This window comes from Mustela nigripes, chromosome 4 (genome assembly GCF_022355385.1).
Source record: "Mustela nigripes isolate SB6536 chromosome 4, MUSNIG.SB6536, whole genome shotgun sequence".
Lineage (NCBI taxonomy): Eukaryota > Metazoa > Chordata > Mammalia > Carnivora > Mustelidae > Mustela > Mustela nigripes.
The window spans coordinates 160,372,262-160,392,453 of NC_081560.1; the positions used below are offsets into that span (position 1 = coordinate 160,372,262).

General features: G+C 35.1%; 1 protein-coding gene across 3 annotated transcripts in view; it reads right to left on the reverse strand.

The window, feature by feature from the left end:
- Positions 1–20,192, reverse strand: part of LOC132016651 (uncharacterized) — a 50,427-nt gene that overhangs the window by 20,015 nt on the left and 10,220 nt on the right. For all 3 annotated transcript variants that reach the window (XM_059398224.1, XM_059398223.1, XM_059398222.1), the window contains exons 2-7: positions 12,439–12,514; positions 10,009–10,140; positions 7,378–7,501; positions 1,369–1,429; positions 1,215–1,261; positions 719–794 (exon numbers count right to left, since the gene is read on the reverse strand). In XM_059398224.1, the coding sequence (XP_059254207.1) occupies positions 719–794; positions 1,215–1,261; positions 1,369–1,429; positions 7,378–7,501; positions 10,009–10,140; positions 12,439–12,514 (516 nt within the window). The remainder of the gene's footprint in view (positions 1–718; positions 795–1,214; positions 1,262–1,368; positions 1,430–7,377; positions 7,502–10,008; positions 10,141–12,438; positions 12,515–20,192) is intronic.

Consider the following 20,192-nt stretch of genomic DNA (forward strand, 5'->3'; position numbering starts at 1 on the left):
TATTATAATAGAGGATGATCAAAAGTTCTGTCAAGGAAGTCAAATCATTTACTTACTAAAGGGTACATATTTCAGTTTACTCAGGTTGGCAGTCCACGAATTACTTAGTCAATTTATATGATTTAGCACATTGGCTCCCAATTATGAGGAGATTTAAAAATCAAGTTTCTGACATTTCTCTCCCTAAACATCACACCAAACCTACTAAATTAGTAGCTTATATGGGGGGCCCTAGGAATCTGTCTTTTTAAAACATATTCCACCTATATCTACTATATTGTCAAATCAAAAACTACCATTTTAGGAGAGCCATCTCAATGTTCCTCTGATATGGTAAGGGTGACTGACTGATAATACCTATATACTTAAAGCTTTTCCAGTTCAAAATAATTTCGTCCATGCCCTATGATGCTAAATTTAGGAGATGACGCAGTCTAAATTTTTTGACAGGGTAACAATAGTAGATTTTAATTAACTGTGATCAACATTCTTTAAAAGTTTCCTAAAACTTCTGAATATATTTAACACAAAAATCAGTTACAGCCAGCAGAGTGTTCTAATGATATATATATTAGTTTTCTTTTGGTTTTTATATTTAACAGTATGAATCATAACAAAGGTTTTTAATTTAAGAAACCTACAAAGGATAAGAAAGAAATCTACTAAAGGAATAAGATCCTTGGATACGATACAACTCACCGTCCAATTTAAAATTTACCTTCTCATGGGTCGAGTTTTGAGATCCTTTAAGTACACACATCCATCTATTCGATGACCACGGGCCTCACCAAAAGCTAAGAATAATCAATGAAGGATTAATGTTGGTCAAATAAAATTAATGAGGTAAATTTTGTGACAAGATCCTTGGATTTTGTTCACCAACTAACAGATTATATAATAAAATGATTTATTGTGGTAGCAGTGATGAGATCCTAAAAATTTTTATTTTATATAAAAACATCACAACCTTAAAAAAAAAAAAATCACAACCTTAATTTTTAATGTTCTCGTGTTTTGTTTTTTCATTTTTAAAAATAAATGGCTATATGAAAAATCTAGTTAAAAATGTATTAAGTTGAAAAGGTATTAACAGAAAGGCAATAACTAAATAAAAAAGAAATAAATCATTATTTTCTATATTTTAATTCATCTAAATGGCACTAGATATTTTCATAACATTGGTCCTTGCTTTTAGCTAAACTTTCTAAAAATACCTTGAATTGCTGTATCTGGATCCCAGCCTTCAACATCGATAAGGTACCTGAATTAAAAATATCATTTTAATTTTACAATATAGGTAAGGCTGAACTTTAAAATTTTCTTCTCAAGAAGACAGACTTGAAAATTTAGCACCTCTATCATTCTTACCTACATATAAGGTATCCTGTTCTGTTAATTCCATTGGTACAATGAACTCCAATGAGTTTATCTATAAAATGTGAAGAAATATTAAAAAGTATGAAAAAATTTAAAATGAGAAAAGTATGACATGTTTTATAAGTAATTTATAATTTTTATAAAAATTCTACCACTAGAATTCTTAGTCATTAAATTTAAATCTAGTATGTTAAAAGGACACTATCAAAGATACAGAAAAGAAAACAGGCTGTCTATGTTGACCCTACTGTATCAAAAGGTGAATTTTTAAGGATGACCATACGAAGGACAAAGTTTGTGTCATGATCATTAATAACACGCTTCAAACATTATTCAGAAAGAAATAATTTTAAACTTACTTCTTTGATCTTAATTGCCTCTGCATTCAGTGAAATGTACTAATACTTTCTGGTTAATATAAACACCTATGACAACATTTCTCCTTTAAGGCACATTATTTAAAACCACAGTTGAAGAATTAGAAGCAAGAGGAATCTACTTATCTTTGTGGATGGGCCAGGAACCTTTTTTTGCATGGTGGAAATGACCTAGCTTAAAAAATTTCCCTATAGTGAGGTTAAAGTTTGAGTACTTCCTTAGAGAAGATGGATTTTGAGAGCCATATTCATCTTCTGGGTATCAATTCTGAGGAAATTTTTCAGTAAGATTCATGCTCTAGATGTTTTCTCTTTACTTGTATTCATTCACCTTTCCTAGCCTGCCAATTGCCAGAACTTCTCAAAAGAGCTGATTTGGCACCTTTCTTCAGGACCATGTGTGAAGAAAGATTCAGGAAGCATTCATTTAGTGTTTGTTAGGACATTTTTTTCAACTGGCACTGAATTTTCAACTGGTACCCACATATCCAAGTCTTCAAATTATTTTCAAATACTATAAATTTGGGGGGTGAACATATTTAAAATCAATTTATGGTAAGAAATTTTAGAAACCTATTTTCATTCTTTTGTGGTCTGAATGAAATGGAATTCATTTTTGTAAAAATAACAGAACTGATTTATGTATGGCCTTTTTATATGGAGAATGATCATTATCTGAAATATTTTTCTCAATACGTACATATTTTTTTCAAACATCTCCATGTGGCTTTATACACACACAGACACACACATACACAAGGGTGAGGTTTTCATTTGAGCAATGATAGCTCAGGTAATTCCAGCTTTATCTATCTGGCACCTCAATGAGTTCGGAGTCTAGTATGGGAAGAGCCATAAGTAAACAAAGCATTTGCCATAATACATGATGAATGCATACCAACGTGTTATGTGAGTATATAAGAAAGAGCCCTTAAATTTGCACTGGGACAGAGGTTTCAGAGGTAGTTTGAAAGAAACACTGAGATAATCCTGAGAAATGAGAGGAAGTTCACCAAGAACAAGATGGAAAACATTTCAATAAAGGAGTTGAGTGTACAAACACTAGGAGGATAGATAGCACTTGTGTGGGAAATAGACATGTGAGACATATGGGAAACAAATATAAGAGGCTTTTAGAGGGGCACCTGACTGACTCAGTCAGAAAAGTGTGCAACTCTTGATTTCGGGGTCATGAGCATGAGCCCCATGCTGTGCAGCAATTACTGAAAAAATAAATAAAATTATATAAAAAAGAGGTTTTTAGAAAGGATGCCAAGAATCAGGTAATGAAGCATCATGTTAAGGAATCTGGTGCTTATTAGATGGGATACCACTGAAGGATTTTAAGCAAGAAAATGACATAATCAGATGTGCATTTTATTTTATTTCTTTTATTTATTCATTTGAGAGAGACACAGAGAGAAAGATCGCAGGAAGGAAGGCTGCAGAGGAAGAGGGAGAAGCAGGCTGCCGCATGAGCAGGGAACCCAATGCGGGCCTCAATCCCAGGACCTCAAGATCATGACCTTAGCTGAAGGCAGTTGCTTAACCGAGCCACCCATGTGCCCCAGATACGCATTTTAGACAGATAAATTTGTGGAAGTCTGGAGGAATGACTGGTGGAAAGAGAGACAAGAAATCTATGCAGGAGACCATCAAAATAACCCAGATCAGAGAGGGCAAGAGTAGATCTGGGGAAGTAGGGGCAGGAGAAGGAAGACTAAGAGTTCAGTTTTTGATGTGTTCAGTTTATTGGTGCCAGATGAACCCTGAACACTGACATGGAGTTCAGGAGAAAGGTTTGTGCTAGAGATACAGATTTAGGGGGCCAAAGTCAAAAATAGGAAAAGATGAGACAAAGTGAAGTGAAAAGACTTTTTTTTTTTTTTTTTTTTTTTAACCAAACCATTGTTTTGAGGGGATTAGGGAAGGAGTGGAAGGACTGGGAGGACAATGAGATCTGACATCCAGGATCTCCCCAGCTTTGCAGTTGCCAAAAGCAGGACAGATTCTTAAGAAGAGTAGGCATCAAGGATTTGAGCAGGACAAAAGGCAGAGAGGAAGCAGGGGAGGGGGATTATTAGTAAAGAAAAGAAAACTTAAAAAAAAATATGAGCTAGAAAACTGAAAAACACTTAGGTAGGAAAAAATTGAGGAAAACAATATCATAGAAGCCAAAAGTAAAATTTTAAGGAAGGAATGAACAGCAGAGGTTAAGCTTAAAGAAATTTAAGCAAGATAGGGATAGAAAACTATTCTTTGAATTTCTACAATCTTTCAATTGAACTGTAATTAGAGAGCTGTAGAAATCAGATTATGGGTGGTCAGTAAGAATCTCTTTAGTGAACTGTAATGGAATGGGCACAATGAACAGGGACAACTCTTCCAAAAGTGTAATCAGCAGAGGAGGGCTGAGAGCATGAAACAGCATGAAAGAAAGAATTAAGGTTGCAAGAGGGAAAAGAGAGGATTATTTTAAGACATAGGAGAGACCCATGCTTGTTTATATGTTGGTATTACAGAGTTGAGAATAAATAAAGAAAATGTCCTGAAGAAGGCAGGACTGGAGGAGAGGTAGAGGTCTGGTCTGCTTCTCTTAGGAAAGCAGAAGAAAGGAAGACTATGCGAGTATGGATACAGGTGAAAGTAAGAAAGAGACCTCTGTTTTTCTTGAGAAGTGGGGAGCTATGCTATATGAGCTGAGGAAGGAATGTGTTGTAGGCAAGATTCGGAAGCAGATGAGTGAATTGGTTGGGGATAGGGAGAGGAATGCCAACCAGCAGTAAGAACCCAACTGAAACTCTTAACCAACAACCCACGGTGGCACCCAGATAACACTGTGGAGGTATTCTCTCTAACATGCAAGAGAAGAGAAGGAGGACTGTTGGATTAAACTAGGAATGAGTATTTTTGCATTAGAATTTAGAAAGTATTTCTTAAAGATCTGCTAGTGACTAACTTTTGGAATAAAGATAAAAAAGGGATATGTGTTGTTAACAAGGAGAGAGCAAGCCCAAGCTGGAATCACTTAACTAAAACCCACAAAGACTTAATACCTAACCTAAGTGTAGCTTCAGCTTCTCCCAGAAATGTGACTTTTAACCAGCCAACTTGGAATTTCCTGGGCAGCACAAGGAGATAATCTAATAGACCCATAGGAGGGTGGCCTTAACCTAAAACAATGTGTTCTTTATCAATAATTTCCTCTCTGCCTTTAAAAATCTTTTCTTTTCTGGATGGAGCTCCTTTTTATTTGCTAGATGGGATGCTGCCCATTTCATGAATCACTGAATAAAACCAATTTGATCTTTAATTTACTCAGTTGAATTTTTGTTATGTAATAGTATCTTTTAAGTCTATATAGGAAGTCGTCTTTTTACAGATTTTTTTTCTCCACTTGGTTTTTAAAATCAAGAAATTAAGATCATATCCACGTTCTAGTACCCAATGCATCACAAACTTTTGGTATCATAGACTAAAATGTAACTTTATTCTGCTCAGTAGTATCTAGTAGGAACAATGTTATGATTCACTAAGTCTGTTTTCCTAAAATAAACAGTTTAACTAACAGCAATTAGCCCCTCTCCCCTCTGCCTAGTCTTTGGGGGAAAATAAGCTTGTGAAGCTATTTTTTTATTTCCTGGGACAGATACAATAAAAAGTAAAACCAGTAGATTCAGAATAAGGCTGCTGTGGGAAGCTGACATTGTAACCACTGCAATCACCCTAAAACCATGAAACCAATTCTACTTCTCAGACTCTAACTGAACAGTTGGTTAAAGAGGAGCCATTAGCAATACATCAGAAATAAGCCACTTTCCAAGAAGTCGGCCTTGTCACCTGAAATTCTTCCCTAAGTCCACGAAACTAGGCAGGCAGTACCAATCTCATCCTTTTCTTTCTGTTCATTTACCCCCAAAATGGGTTCCTTGTCCTTTTTATATTTCTGGGTATAAAAAAATTGTTTAATTCAGGAGACTGATGCAGGAAAGTAAAGGAAAATTGATTTTTATTGTAATTACTTAGCTCAGGTACAGGAAAAGGACAATGAGAAGAGAGAAGTTAAGAAAACTAAAAGGGAAAACAGAATCGATTTTGTCAACCAGTGGGGCAGGGAGGGTAAGAGCCATAACAAAAAACCCTGGAAGACTAATAGGCAGGGAGAGAAAGGAAGGCGTCCAGAGATCATTAGATCTAGTGAGAGTAAGAGAACGAGAAATCTGAAGAGTGTAGATGTCATCAGAGAAATCTATTCTATAGACATGCTATCCATAAGCAGTATTTATTAGCCACTGGGACTAGTCCTAGGTATAGTCTAGTTTACAAATTTTAAGTTTAGTAGCTCTTATAACCCAAACAGGAAATCACTAGAGTGAAGATGCTCATGTGGTCAGATCACCTCAGATCACCTCTGAGGTCTTCCAGTCTAAGGGAAGCCTCTACCAGAGGTAAAGGTAAGTCCTTGACCACTAAGCATTAAGAACACCTGGATAACACTTCGTTTTTTAAAGCAGCCTTTTAAAACTATAAAATACATGTCCATTATAAAAAACAACACCTAAAACATAGCAAGTACAAATATGAAGACAAAAATCACAATCAGATATCACTATTAACACTGTGATGTTTATCTGAGTGTTTACTCATATTTATTATTTATAAATATAATTATGTAGTGACACTGTCATATAAAAATACCTCACAAGCATTTTGCCAAATCACTGAATCCTTCTCTTTTACTTGGTTTTTAAAAACTGCCTATTATTCCATATGTATGTAAATGCTATAATTTAATCAACTTCATGTTTCGTGATCCTTTAGGGTCCTTCCAAGATAACAATATTTTAAACATATCAGTGAATATTCTTGTTCACATGTTTATATAGACTTCTATTTATAGAATAAATTTATTATTCTGTTACTTATAATTCTATTATTTATTATTAAATTTATTTATCCTCCAAAATACATTCATGGAGTTAAAAGGTTTACATAAGACTTTATCTTTCTTTTCTGTATGAAGCCAAACTATACATCAAAAAGACTAAGATGTACCTTCCTTTATGCTACATATTTTTTTTAAGGTTATTTATTTATTTATTTGACAGAGAGAGACACAGTGGGAGAGAGAACAGAAGCAGGGGGAACAGGAGAGGGAGAAGCAGGCAAGGAGTCTGATACGGGACTTGATCCTAGAACCCTGAGATCTTGACCTGAGCTGAAGGCAGACATTTAATGACTAGCCACCTTAGCGTCCCGATGCTACATATTCTTTCAAAAGTTATTTCTAAGTCAATTTTAAAATACTGAGTTATATTTTTGTCTGTCCTGGGCTGTCAGCATTTAAGAAATGCTGTAGGAAATCCATCTGTAAAGCAAAGAATCATCCCTTAATGTACCTTTTCTGTATGCTTTACTTTCTTCAAGCCACGTTTTTTTTAAGTGAGAGGCATGCATAGATTATAACCTAAAGAAAATCTTTGATAATGTCCTTTTAACTAGAAGTATTTAAGTGAAATATGTATATCATCTTTAAGTGATCTACAATAATTAGATTAAATATTAAAATAATATTTGTTAACTAAATAGAAACATTTTGATTACAGTAAAGGTTATTAATTACCATTTTCTGCATTTTCCCACAGGAACTTTCTGACCCACTTTTTGAACTGCAGAATAGTAGCATTGTCAGGGACTTCGAGTCCAACAGTATAAAGTTTTTTATAATGAATGCTTTTAGGTAAATCCTAGAAACAAAGGAAAATAGAATGCAACAATTACATCATTAAAAAACATATTCTTCAACCTAATGAAACTTACCATTCAGTATTTTTTAGATCAGGTACAATGGTTATACTGAAGGCACACTTCAGATCAATTTGTGCAGAACTCTTTTGTTTTTTATTAAAGATTTTATTTATTTATTCTCAGAGAGAAAGAAAGAGACAGTGAGCATTGTGTAGAAGTGGAGGCAGGGGCAGAGGGAGAAAGAGACTCTCAAGTAGTCTCCCTGCTAAGCATGGAGCCTGACATAGGGCTTAAGCTCATGACCCTGAGATCTAAATCAAGAGTCAGATGCTCAATGGACTGAGCCATCTATGTGCCCCTATTTGTGTGGAACTCTTTTGTAGTCTACATAAAAAGAGGCTATAAAATAAGCCTAATTCCTAGAGGCCAATGATAAGGATTCAAGTGATGAAGCAGGCACAGTGTCAACCTAATATACTAGCTTGAAGTATTAACTCCAGGGGCACCTAGGTGGCTCAGATAGTTAGGCATCTGCCTTTGGCTCACTTCATGATCTCCAGGTCCTGGGATTGAGCCCCACATTGGGCTCCCAGCTCAGTGGGGAGTCTGCTTCTTCCTCTCCCTCTGCTTCTCCCCCTGCATGTGCTCTCTCTTTCAAATGAATAAATAAAAGATCTTAAAAAAGATAAAGTGTTAACTCCATCCTTGGTGTTACAATTCTAGATATCAGCTTAGGTTATGTAGTAAGTCTATTTTAATATTTTCCTGACTCATTCTTAAGTTTGCAAGGGAGTCTAAAGTGGAGACCCGGGTACCCGGGTGGCTCAGTGGGTTAGGCCGCTGCCTTCAGCTTGGGTCATGATCTCAGGGTCCTGGGATTGAGTCCCGCATCGGGCTCTCTGCGCAGCAGGGAGCCTGTTTCCCTCTCTCTCTCTCTGCCTGCCTCTCTGCCTACTTGTGATCTCTGTCTGTCAAATAAATAAATAAAATCTTAAAAAAAAAAATAAAGTGGAGACCCTAAAAAGGGAAGGGCTAATTTAATCATTTAAGTAAAATCAATTCATCAATTAAGTAAAATCAATTCATCAACTAACAATATTCATTTAAAGAATATCAAGGTGATGAATATAAATGCTTATGGTCAGATGCTAGGAGAAGGTAATAGTTTTGGAAAATAAGAATAATGACCTTTGAACAGTTATATGCCAAAAAAATATGCATAACAGTCCAGCAGAAGCTGTAAATGTTAGGCCTTGAAGAATAGGTAGAGTTTTGGACAGGGAGAGAGAGGAAAAAATTCCAAGTTTCTGGAATGACTTAAGACGCAGAATCAAGAATGTTCATGAGATAATGAAGAGATGGTTTGTTGTGAAACAGAGAAGAGCCTGATGAGAAGGGGGTGAGATTAAATTGGGCCTTGAAAAACAGAGAGAGGAGTTTAGATGTGATACATTCAAATAGTGGGGAGGGCAGAGAGACCGGATATTTTTTTTTTTTTTTTAGGAAGGACCTGGAATGGGCATGAAAATTATGTTTAGGCACAACTAGTCAAATATATATAAAAAAGTCTAGCTGTTGAATAATAAGGTAAAAGATCTGGAGGAAATGAGACACATTTTAGAAGGAAAAAATCTACAGGGTTTGAAGACAGAGGACTCAAATGATTTGAACCCAGTACGCTCAGTAATGGTGCTTTCAGGTGAAACAGGGCAGCTGAAGAGATTGCGAATTTGTATTTTTGGGAAGGAGTGGTATGGAAGTAAAGAAATGATGGTGTGTTACATGTATGTTGAAGATATCAAAGACTATATGTCACCTAATCAGGGCAGGAATGACAGATGACATCTTTGATGGCACCAATCCAATCGAATAGCAAGGCTCAAAAGTCATTTTCCTCTATAACAAAGTTTTAAAATTCTCTTGCTCTCCACAGCCCTTAGCTAAGTCATGTCACTAAAACTTGGGACAGGGAGGGGAGCACTGGAGGATGATGAGGACTAGTGGACCCTAATCTCCTGCTTCAGCCAGCACAATTCCCTGTTTATCTGCTTTTTATAACAGGCTTTAGATCAAGATTTAATTGAAATGATTTTGCTGCAAAAAAAAGTTCAAAAAACAGTTGTACAATAATACGTATCTCATGTTTTTCTTTCATCTTTTTTCTGTTGCTTTCCTTTCCACCATGCTACTCTTTCCCTCGGTTTCCTTGTTCCCTTTTGTGCTTTTCCTTTTTTATTTCTATGTACACTCAATTTACTCTATATATTTGTTCTCTTAGAAGAAAAATATTCCATTTTTTTCCTCTCTGCCTAATCCATGATTTTAGAAAAAAAGGGTACTATATGATTATGTGAAGGATTAAGAAGATCTCTAATAAATTCCACAGGGGAAATTCTGAAATTTGTATTAAAATAACCATAGGGTTGCTTTCTTTAAAATGCAATATTAAAAAATCTTTTCCATTTCAAGATGTATCTATGATAACAAAACACATTTGTAACTTTACCTTAACTTCATAATATCTTGTGGTATATGTTAGATCGATAATTAATCCAAGTTCCACATTTAGTGCTTTTATTGCACTTATCAAATCTTTTGGTGTAAACTTCTGGGTTGGAGTAAGTCTCTGATTAACTGCCTATAATGAAAAATGAACAGTAAGGTTATGAAATACAGATAAAATATACCTAACATAAAATAAACAAGGAAGAGAAAAAACACAAGACAAAAAGAATCAGTGAAAACTGCCATAGCTTTAAGAACACTGGCAAATCTCATAATGAACTGGAGCTGTGAGAAGAGCCTAAACATATTTACATCATCTGCTTCAGTGATTTTATATATGTCCTTGTCACCAAGGACTCAGAACAATTTAAAAAGGGACTATCCTGCTTGGATCCACTGGAGTTTTCTTACACCAAATTCAGTTTAAAATAAAGTTATTAACCATGAGTGAAAAATAGTTTTGTAGTAGAGTTATCATTTGAACTGAGGCTTTGAAAAGTTAAATTACTTGCCCAACATCAAAGGCTAGATGGCAATTAAGAATTTAACCCAGAAATTTTTACTTTTATCCAGCTCATGATACCAGTCTGACTCATTTGATTAAATGTTCACTTTTCTCCCAGATATGAAGGTCCTTAGTTTCCATATTTATATAAAGTAGAGTGAGAATTAGTTTTGGTCAACATTTACAGATGTTACCAGCATTCTTCTGGTGTTTTTGTTATTGCTCTCAGTGGCATGTGCTGATGGTATAACAGATTTGATGTTTTTATTATATGATTAATAAGAAAAAAATCAGTTAAAATAAGGCACTACAAAGCCGAATATAAATAAGTTTTAAAAAGTTTAAGTTTAAAAAATTAATTCAACTTGGGAATAAAAAGAAATGAACTGTATGCTACATGAATGAATCTTGAAACATGCTAAATGAAACTAGCTAGTCACAAAAGGTGACAGACTTTATGATTCTATTAAATGAAATGTCCAGAACAGGTAAACCTACACAGAAAGTAGATTAATGGCTGCCAGGGGCTGGGGGAGGGGAAGTGGGGAGTGGCTACTAATGAGTACAGGGTTTCTTGTTGAGGGGATGAAAATGATCTGAAATTAGTGTCATTGATTACACAACTCTATGACTATATTAAAAACCACTAAGATACTCTAAAAAGGTGAATTTTATGGTATGTGTATTAAAGTATTAATTATATTAAATATATTTATAAAGTAACTTAAAATTACTTCTCAATATATTAAAAAAGTAACTAAAAGACCTGTGAAAGGGAAAAAACTGAGTTAAATTAGGAGGCCAGTATAAAACATTCTGAACTGTGTGATCACACATTCCGAATGTCAGAGCAAGTAGGAGAAACTAAAGCTGCCACAGATCTGAGGCCATGTAAAATATGGCATGGGTTTCAAGTATCTTTTGATATTTTTAGGAAATTCTATGCAAAGGATTTCACAAATTAGTAAAGGAATGCTGATTTTTTCGTGGGGGGGGGTTACTCGAAAGTTAACCATCTTTATTTTTGGATTATAACTTTTAAGTAGATCAAAATATAAAAAGCAAAAATAACATTGGCGGGTGCCTGGGTGGTTTAGTGGGTTAAAGCCTCTGCCTTCGGCTCAGGTCATGATCCCAGGGTCCTGGGATTGAGTCCCACATCGGGCTCTCTGCTCAGCGGGGAGCCTGCTTCCTCCTCTCTCTCTGCCTGCCTCTCTGCCTACCTGTGATTTCTGTCTGTCAAATAAATAAATAAAATCTTTAAAAAAAAATAACATGAGGATTCAAGATATTTTCTCTCAAAAAGGTATTTAATCTTGTTAAATGCTTTCAATAAAGCAAGTTGAACCCTTAAAAATTTAATTCAACTTGGCAACAGAAAGAAATGAGGTATGATACACACTAACATGGGTAAGCCTTGAAAACATTATGCTAAAGAAGCTAGTCACAGATATTATCATTCCATCCACAGGAAATGTCCAGAACAGTCAAATCTATGAAGACAGAAAGGAGACTAGTGGTTGTCAAGGGGGCAGGGGGTGGGAATGAGGGAGAAAGGGAAGGGACTGCTACTATGCATTTGGGAGGAAGTAAGGGTGAAGAAAATGTTTGAAACTTGTAGTGACAGCTGCCCAACTCCATGAACATATTAAAAACCACTGTGTACTTTAAATAGGTGAATATCAATAGGTGAATTAAATACCAATAAAGCCGTTATTAAAAAATTAGCCCAAAACTACTCCCTTACACTAGCATGAACAACTGATAATTACATGTATAAAAAATTAACTGTTCCTTCCATAATGTCAAACATTTGCTGGAAATTTCACATATTTTTATTTAAAAAAAAAGCATAACATTAAGTAAACATGGATCACATTAGTCCCAATTCTCCTTATAAGATAGATGAGGAAATAATATACATACTCCCTTTAAAGGAACTTTAAAAGCAATAAATCGTGTTCCAGGTAGAGGATGTCCAATTGGCGTCACAGTCCTCCACCTGCAATGAAAATAAACAACTAAATTATAATACAAATATTTTAATGACTCAAGATGGTAAATAAAGAGACTATTTTTTTAAATAAATAGAGCTTCACTTGTTGGTTAGTTGCTTTTTGAGTGTTATCATGCATGAATTTTAATTTACTGCTTCCTTCCTAAAAAAACACAGTAACAGTGGAAGGTTTTAGATAGGTATGGCACTTCTACAGTAAATAAGGCAGCATTCATTCCTGATAAACTTCCAATGCCCAAAATGATATTGTCTTTGTTTTTCTTGAGCAACAGTAAGAGAAGGAAAATAGTTTGTGAATTTTGCATCACTGTCACTGATTATATATTAAAGAAAAAGCGGTAAAAGGCATTAAGTGTGGGAATAATAAAAGTAAAATATGAAAACCTACAGTGGTTTTTTAAAAAGATTTTATTTATTTATTAGACAGAGAGATAGAAATAGAATGCACAAGTAGACATAGATTTATCTATGATGACTTTTTATGAATAACAAAGAGAAATTTGGTATTAAAAATAACTCCTAGTCATATAATTATTCCCAAGTTATTTTTGATAAATCCCAATTATAACACACGAAGATTTCTTAAAATGAGGATTTTAATTCCCTGCTTACTTCTCCAGCTTCATTTCTGTACCATCCTTTCCTTCCCCAGGCTCTGGCTGCACACTGTTTCCTTTCCTTAGTCCTTGCAATGTTCCATACTATTCCTTCTCCCATTTCACTCCTTTAGTCATCCTCAGCTTGCAGCTCCAGTATTAGTTCTCAGGAACGTCTCTGTTATCACCCATTCCCATTAGACATACCCTTCACCTTCCTTCCTGGCACTTAACAGTTTGTAACTATACACATGATTATGTGAAGTTTTTTTTTGGGGGGGGGCAAATCATGGTTTCTCTATTCATCATAAACTGTGAGATTGACAATGTCTGTCTTTCCTCACAGTACAATGCCTGCCACACCAGATACTCCATAAATATTAAATAAATGTTGAATAAGTTTGGTTTCATAAAATCACTATTTAACCTACTGATTATACATGATTAACAGCTGACTTGTCATTAAGAATAATGAAGGTCAGAGGTAAAAGGATGACATTCAAATGTGGAAAAAAAATATATAGCCAAGCAAGAATTCTGTATCATTCTATATCCAGCAAAACTATCCTTCAAAAAAGGAGTGATACCATGTTCTAGTCCTCTGCTTTGTAAGAACAGAAACTTGATTCTGATAATTTACCTGAAGTTGAAAAATATAGTTTTTCAAGTTCTTAAATACAACCCAAATGCTACCATAATCCAATAACAAAGCAATGATGTTGGACTAGGTTTCATTCTCTTTAAAAATTAGAAAATGATTTCTAGCATAGTAAAAGGCTTTACTTACAAATAAAAAGGCCTCATTTTTACCTTTAAATAACTCATTAGCTCTTAGATTTTTGCTTGTGACTTTTTTAAAAGATCATTTCTTTGATGGAATTCTTCACTTGCGGAATAAGATGCCCTTGAATACTTATGACATTTATCCTTTCCTCAACAGCACATCTAATTCTACTATTATGAATGGCATTCAATTATACTACAATAATTCCATAAATATGTTCATCTTTGTTTTGATATCCAGTTGGAAGCTGTGCTTTTTGTACTAACAATACAAAGGAACCATATGGAAGCAATATCGGACCATCTGCTAATATTGCCAACATTATTACATATATTACTATAACATTCACTATTTTCAATTTATTTCCACAACTAATGCTTCCATAATGACATAAATGATGGTATCTAAATAAACTAGTACTTCATTTAAATTATCTATTCAGCTACTTCTTTTTTTTTTTTTTTAAAGAAAAGTAAGTGAATCTATATACATTCCCAAGATTTGCTTCTGGAACACAATACTTTTGGGGTTCTGGTTTTCAGACAGATAAAATTTCTGACTGCTACCAACAGATCAGTAAGTTGTTGAGCTATCAATCATGCCAGCCATGTGAATGGATAAAAATACTAATTTAGGATTAATAAAAGCAGGACCAGAAAAAGGCTATAGACAATGTTTACTAGAAAAATCTCTCCACCTATTCAAATACTACCCTATCCTTGCGGATTAATTTAAAACATCATTTCTTTCATAAAGTCATCCTTTATAACAAAACACCCTCATGACTTAAAATTGCAAAGAATAGGACAAATTGACCTCATATACCTCCTGATGTATACTGAGAAGGATATAACAATACCAAAGTAGCGCTGTTGCTAAAACAAAACAAAAAAAGTTTAACCTGAATATAATTAAGGAAATGATCAGCAAACTCAAAAAGAGGGTCATACATAACAAACTGCCTAGATTAGGGATCAACAAACTTCTAAGGTCAGATAGTAAACATTTTAGGTTTGTGGGCCACACAGCTTCTGTTGCAACTATAGAACTCTGCAGCTGCAGTGCAAAAGCAGCTATAGGCAGTATGTGCATCAGGAGTATAGCTATTAAAAAAAAAAAACTTTATTTATAGAAACAGTTGGGTCAGCCCATGGGCCATATTTTGCCAAACACTGATCTAGACTCTGAATAAATGACAATGTAATGAAAGACCAAATAAAGACTATTGTAGATGGAGACTAGAGAGACAACTAAATATACACACCTTTCTGGGATCAAAAACAACTCCATCATAATTATATTGGGAAACCTGGATATGGATTATAAGAATATTGTGTCAATATATAATTTCCAAAGTTTGATGATTATATGTAGTTAAAAAGGAAATTATCTTGTCTTTAGGAGATACATGTTGAAGTATTCAGGAGTGTACTGTTATGGCCTCTGCAACTAAATCAAGTGGTTAAAAAAAAAGTGGGATAAGTGCATATGTAAACATATGAAGATCAAGCAAATGTGGCAAATTAGATTCTATGGCAAAGGTTACAAAATATTTACTGTATTATTCCTACTTTTCTGAAGTGCTGAAATTTTAAAAAATAAAAACAGGAAACAAACTATGGCACAATAAAAAATATAATTAGTTATACTCTGCCCCAAAAAAAATAATTTCCTGGGGCGCCTGGGTGGCTCAGTGAGTTGGGCCGCTGCCTTTGGCTCAGGTCATGATCTCAGGGTCCTGGGATCGAGTCCCGCATCGGGCTCTCTGCTCAGCGGGGAGCCTGCTTCCCTTCCTCTCTCTCTTTGCCTGCCTCTCTGCCTACTTGTGATCTCTCCCTCTGTCAAATAAATAAAATAAAATAAATTTTAAAAAAATTTCCTTTGAGTTCTTTCTTCTCTGAACTGCCATTTCTATTAACTGATTGAACCATACAGTTCAGCAAGCTCTTATTATGTCTTAGTCTCTAAATTTCTTCTGCTAAGTCTTACCCTCACAAAGCACTTGGTATGGTAGTAGGTATATAGTATATGTTCAATAAACTCTATGCTAATAAAAGATTAGGATGGGGCCATAAACATATGAACAAATATTTCCCTGAGCCATAAACCCCACTAAAAATGACATGTAACAATATCTTACCTAACTGAAATAGTATCTGTACACACCAAATAAATAACAAATAAATTCTAGGAGAAATTAAACAGAAAGTTGTAGAAAAGTAAATGAAAGTACAGATAAATGAAGTAATTTTACTAATACTGATTAGCCTTTCTGGAACCAGAGCTTGACCACATTCTGGTGATAATTATAAGGTTGTAGTAATAACAATTTACATTTCCAGACTTTGAATTTTTTTCAGAAATTTTCATTATCTCTTTTGTGCTTCATATGACTCTATATGATAGACATATAGAGGTATATATTATTTATACCCAATTGAGAAATGAAAAAAATGAGGCCAAGAGTTGGAGTTGCTTAGTATCCCAGTGCACCACTGGTAAAGTCAAGACTTGAAGCTAACTAAGTCTTGTTGCTTCTCCTTTAAGGCATATTCTATATTTGGGGCAAAAGAGGCAGGATAGTAGAGGTAACTTTTTGTTTAGGAGCCAAAGGCAAAAGCTGGGGGGGGGTGAATTTTACACATGGGCTTTGAGCTTTTTAAAGAGAACAGTGTACTCTATAGGCAATGAGCAGGAACTAAAAAAGATGAAGCCTCAACCCCATGGTGGAAATTTAAGCTTTTTAGAGTTTCTTCGTGATTTCTGCGCTATTTTCTTAGGACTCTGAGCTTGATTCTATTTTTATTTTTATTTTTTAAAGATTTTATTTATTTATTTGAAAAGCAGAGAGAGTGTATGGTCAGGTGGGAGGGGCAGAGGGAGAAGGAGAAGATTCTTTGATAAGCAAGGAGCCCAGTGTGGGGCTCAATTGCAGGACCCTGATATCATGACCTGAGCTGAGGGCAAACACTTTGAGTCTCCTAGGGCACCTTGATTCTATTTTTTTAAAAATTCCCCACACCATAATCTTATTACAGACCCCTATGTAAATGAAATTTGGTGGTAATTTGCATTCATAAACAGTGCACACACACACACACACACACACACACAAAGGATACATATTTTTGAATAAATTTTTACCTACCTTGCTAGATTTCATCATATACCTATGCTTAAATAAGCACATATTTTTCCCATTCTACAGAAAAGGAAGCTAAAGTTAATTATTATAAAATTATTTATTCAAAGTTATACACCTCACTAGTTGAAAAAGATAAAACAGAATCCAAAGTACTCCCATTTCAATGGTGTCCAACTTTCAAGCTATAACATAAAAACAAAAAAATCTCCTTAACTGTTCTATCCTACATAAACAGCTATACTTGTGTTTTAGATTTACTTATTTGAGAGAGAGTATGTGTGCGTACAGGGTAGGGAGGGGAAAAGGGAGAGGGAGAGAGAATCTTAAGCAGACTTCCCACTGAGCGTGGAGCCTTGAGGCAGGGCTCGATCTTAGGACCCTGAGATTATGACCTGAGCTGAAATCAAGAGTGGAGTCTCCCAGGTGCTCCCCAAGTAGCTATACTTTTAAAAAAGGGTAAGAGGCTCCTGGGTGGCTCAGTCAATTGAGTGTCTGCCTTTGAGTTCAGGTCATGATCCTGTGACTACGTTCCTTGCTCAGAGTCTGCTCCTCCCTCTCCTTCTGCCCTTCCCCAAGCTTGTGCTCTGCTCTCTCGTTCATTCTCTCTCAAATAAATAAATAAATAGTATCTTTGAAAATAAATAAATAAAAGAGAATAACAACTACTAAGATTTCTTTCCTCAAATATTTTACCCAAATCACTAGTAATTTAGTGTATAAGGAGATCAATTTTCCATCTAAACAAACACTGGGTCAGTGGTAGGAGGGGATGTTTTCAAGGGCAGAAAACCAGTCTTAACATTAAAACTTTACTTGCCAAGTTCTCAGTCCCTCTTGAAACCCTGTACATTTTTAGTCTGTACCACCTCCTTAGTTAAAATGTTCTGTTAGTTTTCTACTCACTGGATAAAGGAGTAGGTAGAGAAAGAGATGGTTAGTCACAGAACAGGGACAGCAGCTGCAGTAACACTGCTGATGTATTAAAGAGGGATGGATCATGAAATTCAGTGATTAGATCACTGGAAAATAGCTTGAGATCAAAAGAAAAGTCACTTAGGTCCCCTTCCTTTCCTTAAACCCTCAAATCCCACTGTTAACCTTAGCTATTGAAACAATTGTAAATCTAGGTCTTCTTTTTAGTTCCTACCACAGTACTCTCCACCTACTACTTCAACACTGGGGAACTGTGATGGTCTTTGATAATGTGTCCCCTTTGCCCTCAGATTCTCCCCCATTTATCCCTTCCTAAATGTCACTGTTATAGAATCTTTCGTAAATACCATCATTACAGGATAAATTTCCAATCTGTATTTTACACAGCCTTATCCTGTATATTAAATCTTAACCTTTCACCATGGAGCCCACCTGGAAATTGTGTCTCAGTCCAGCAGATCTCCTCAGAATCCCATAAATACAGAAGTTCATTCCTCTTTCAGTGTTTGTGCTTTTCCTTAGGCTCTTTGACCATCTAATCATGGTTTCTCAACTGAGCACTAACTCAGTTAGTTAGGGGCTGAATAATTCTTTCTTGTGGGGAGCTGTCTTGTACATTACAGGATGCTTAGCAGTATGTCTGGCCTTATCCACTAAATGCCAGTAGCACCCTCAACCCCAAGTTGTGATAACCAAATGTAACTCCAAATAACCAAGTATTTCTTGAAGGGCAAAAATCACCCCTGGCTAAGAACTACTGATCTAAATCCAAGTCTCACTTCAAGCCCTAACTCAACCTTGTAATAAATCTCCAATCACTAAAGCCTATAGTCACCCCTCCCTTCTCTAAACCTATATGAAATGTTTTGTTTGTAAAGGACTAGTTTTTTCAATATTGCTTGATGACAGGTTCCATCAAAACTAGGTTCCATGTATATTATATCTTGACAACTGAAAACATTAGGCCTGAAAATAGTTCATTACTAATAATTCCAAATGGTAGAACATGCAAATATTCTCAGAATACAACTATGTGAGAAGTATTCTTTTAAAGCTCTCGAGAAAGCTGAAAATTAACTCACTAGCTAATGCAATAATTCAGGGAACAAATGATCTTAATTCCATTTTAAAAAGTTCATTCTAAGCCATTTCAAACATAGGATTTCATTTTACTTCCCATCCCACCCTACAATCTAATTACCAAAACTTTTGTTTAATGCTGCAGTAATTTGTATCTTATGAAGAACTAAAGTGCCAGATATTTAACTTACTGTAGATACACTTTTTCACAAAGAATTTTTTTAAAATTGTACTTGAAGTATGAATAAAATATAAGTAGAAAATCAAGAACATGTAAACATCAAAACATACAGATCATAAAAGCCAGATTCGATGTTAACTGCATTTCACATTCACCTCTCAGCTTTAAAAATAAAAGCAAATGAAGAGAAATAATTTATACATTCATTACATATTTATAAAATACCAAAAAGAATCAGACAACATTGAAAAGGAAACATTTTCTATTACTGAGTCCTAAAATAAATCATTCACATGACTGGGCATGAGTCAGTGAAAATAACTGTTCAAGGAATTAAGGCAGTATAGTCTGGGCACCTAAATTCCAAGTGGTTAAGCTTGATCCACTGGAAGAAATGGATGGACTACAGAGTCTTGAAATGATCTGCTGGTCAACTTCTTTAAGTCAAGCTTTTGAGAAGTGAAGAAAGGACAATTCTGGATTCTACTGTCTCATAAGAATCTGGTGTGCTGGTGTTTTATATCATTTGCTGATAACAGATCTATATGAGCTAGAGGCTTTACGTGTACACCACAGATAAAAAGAACCAAACCCACAGCATTAAGCACATGGTAAGTAATCATTACTTTTTCTTAAATCCAGACAGACAATAAAATTGGCACCTTAGTGAACAAGTAAAGGAGCTAGAACTCTTACCTAGATAGAGGACAAACCTCACTTAAATGTAAATTCTTAAATAAGTACTTGATTGGGTTCTTTCCCTTTAAAGAGTGGATCTCGGGGCGCCTCTGTGATCAGTGGGTTAAAGCCTCTGCCTTCAGTTCAGGTCATGATCTCAGGGTCCTGGGATTGAATCCCATATGGTGTTCTCTGCTCAGTGAGGAGCCCGCTTCCTCCTCTCTCTCTCTCTGCCTGCCTCTCTGCTTACTTGTGATCTCTCTCTG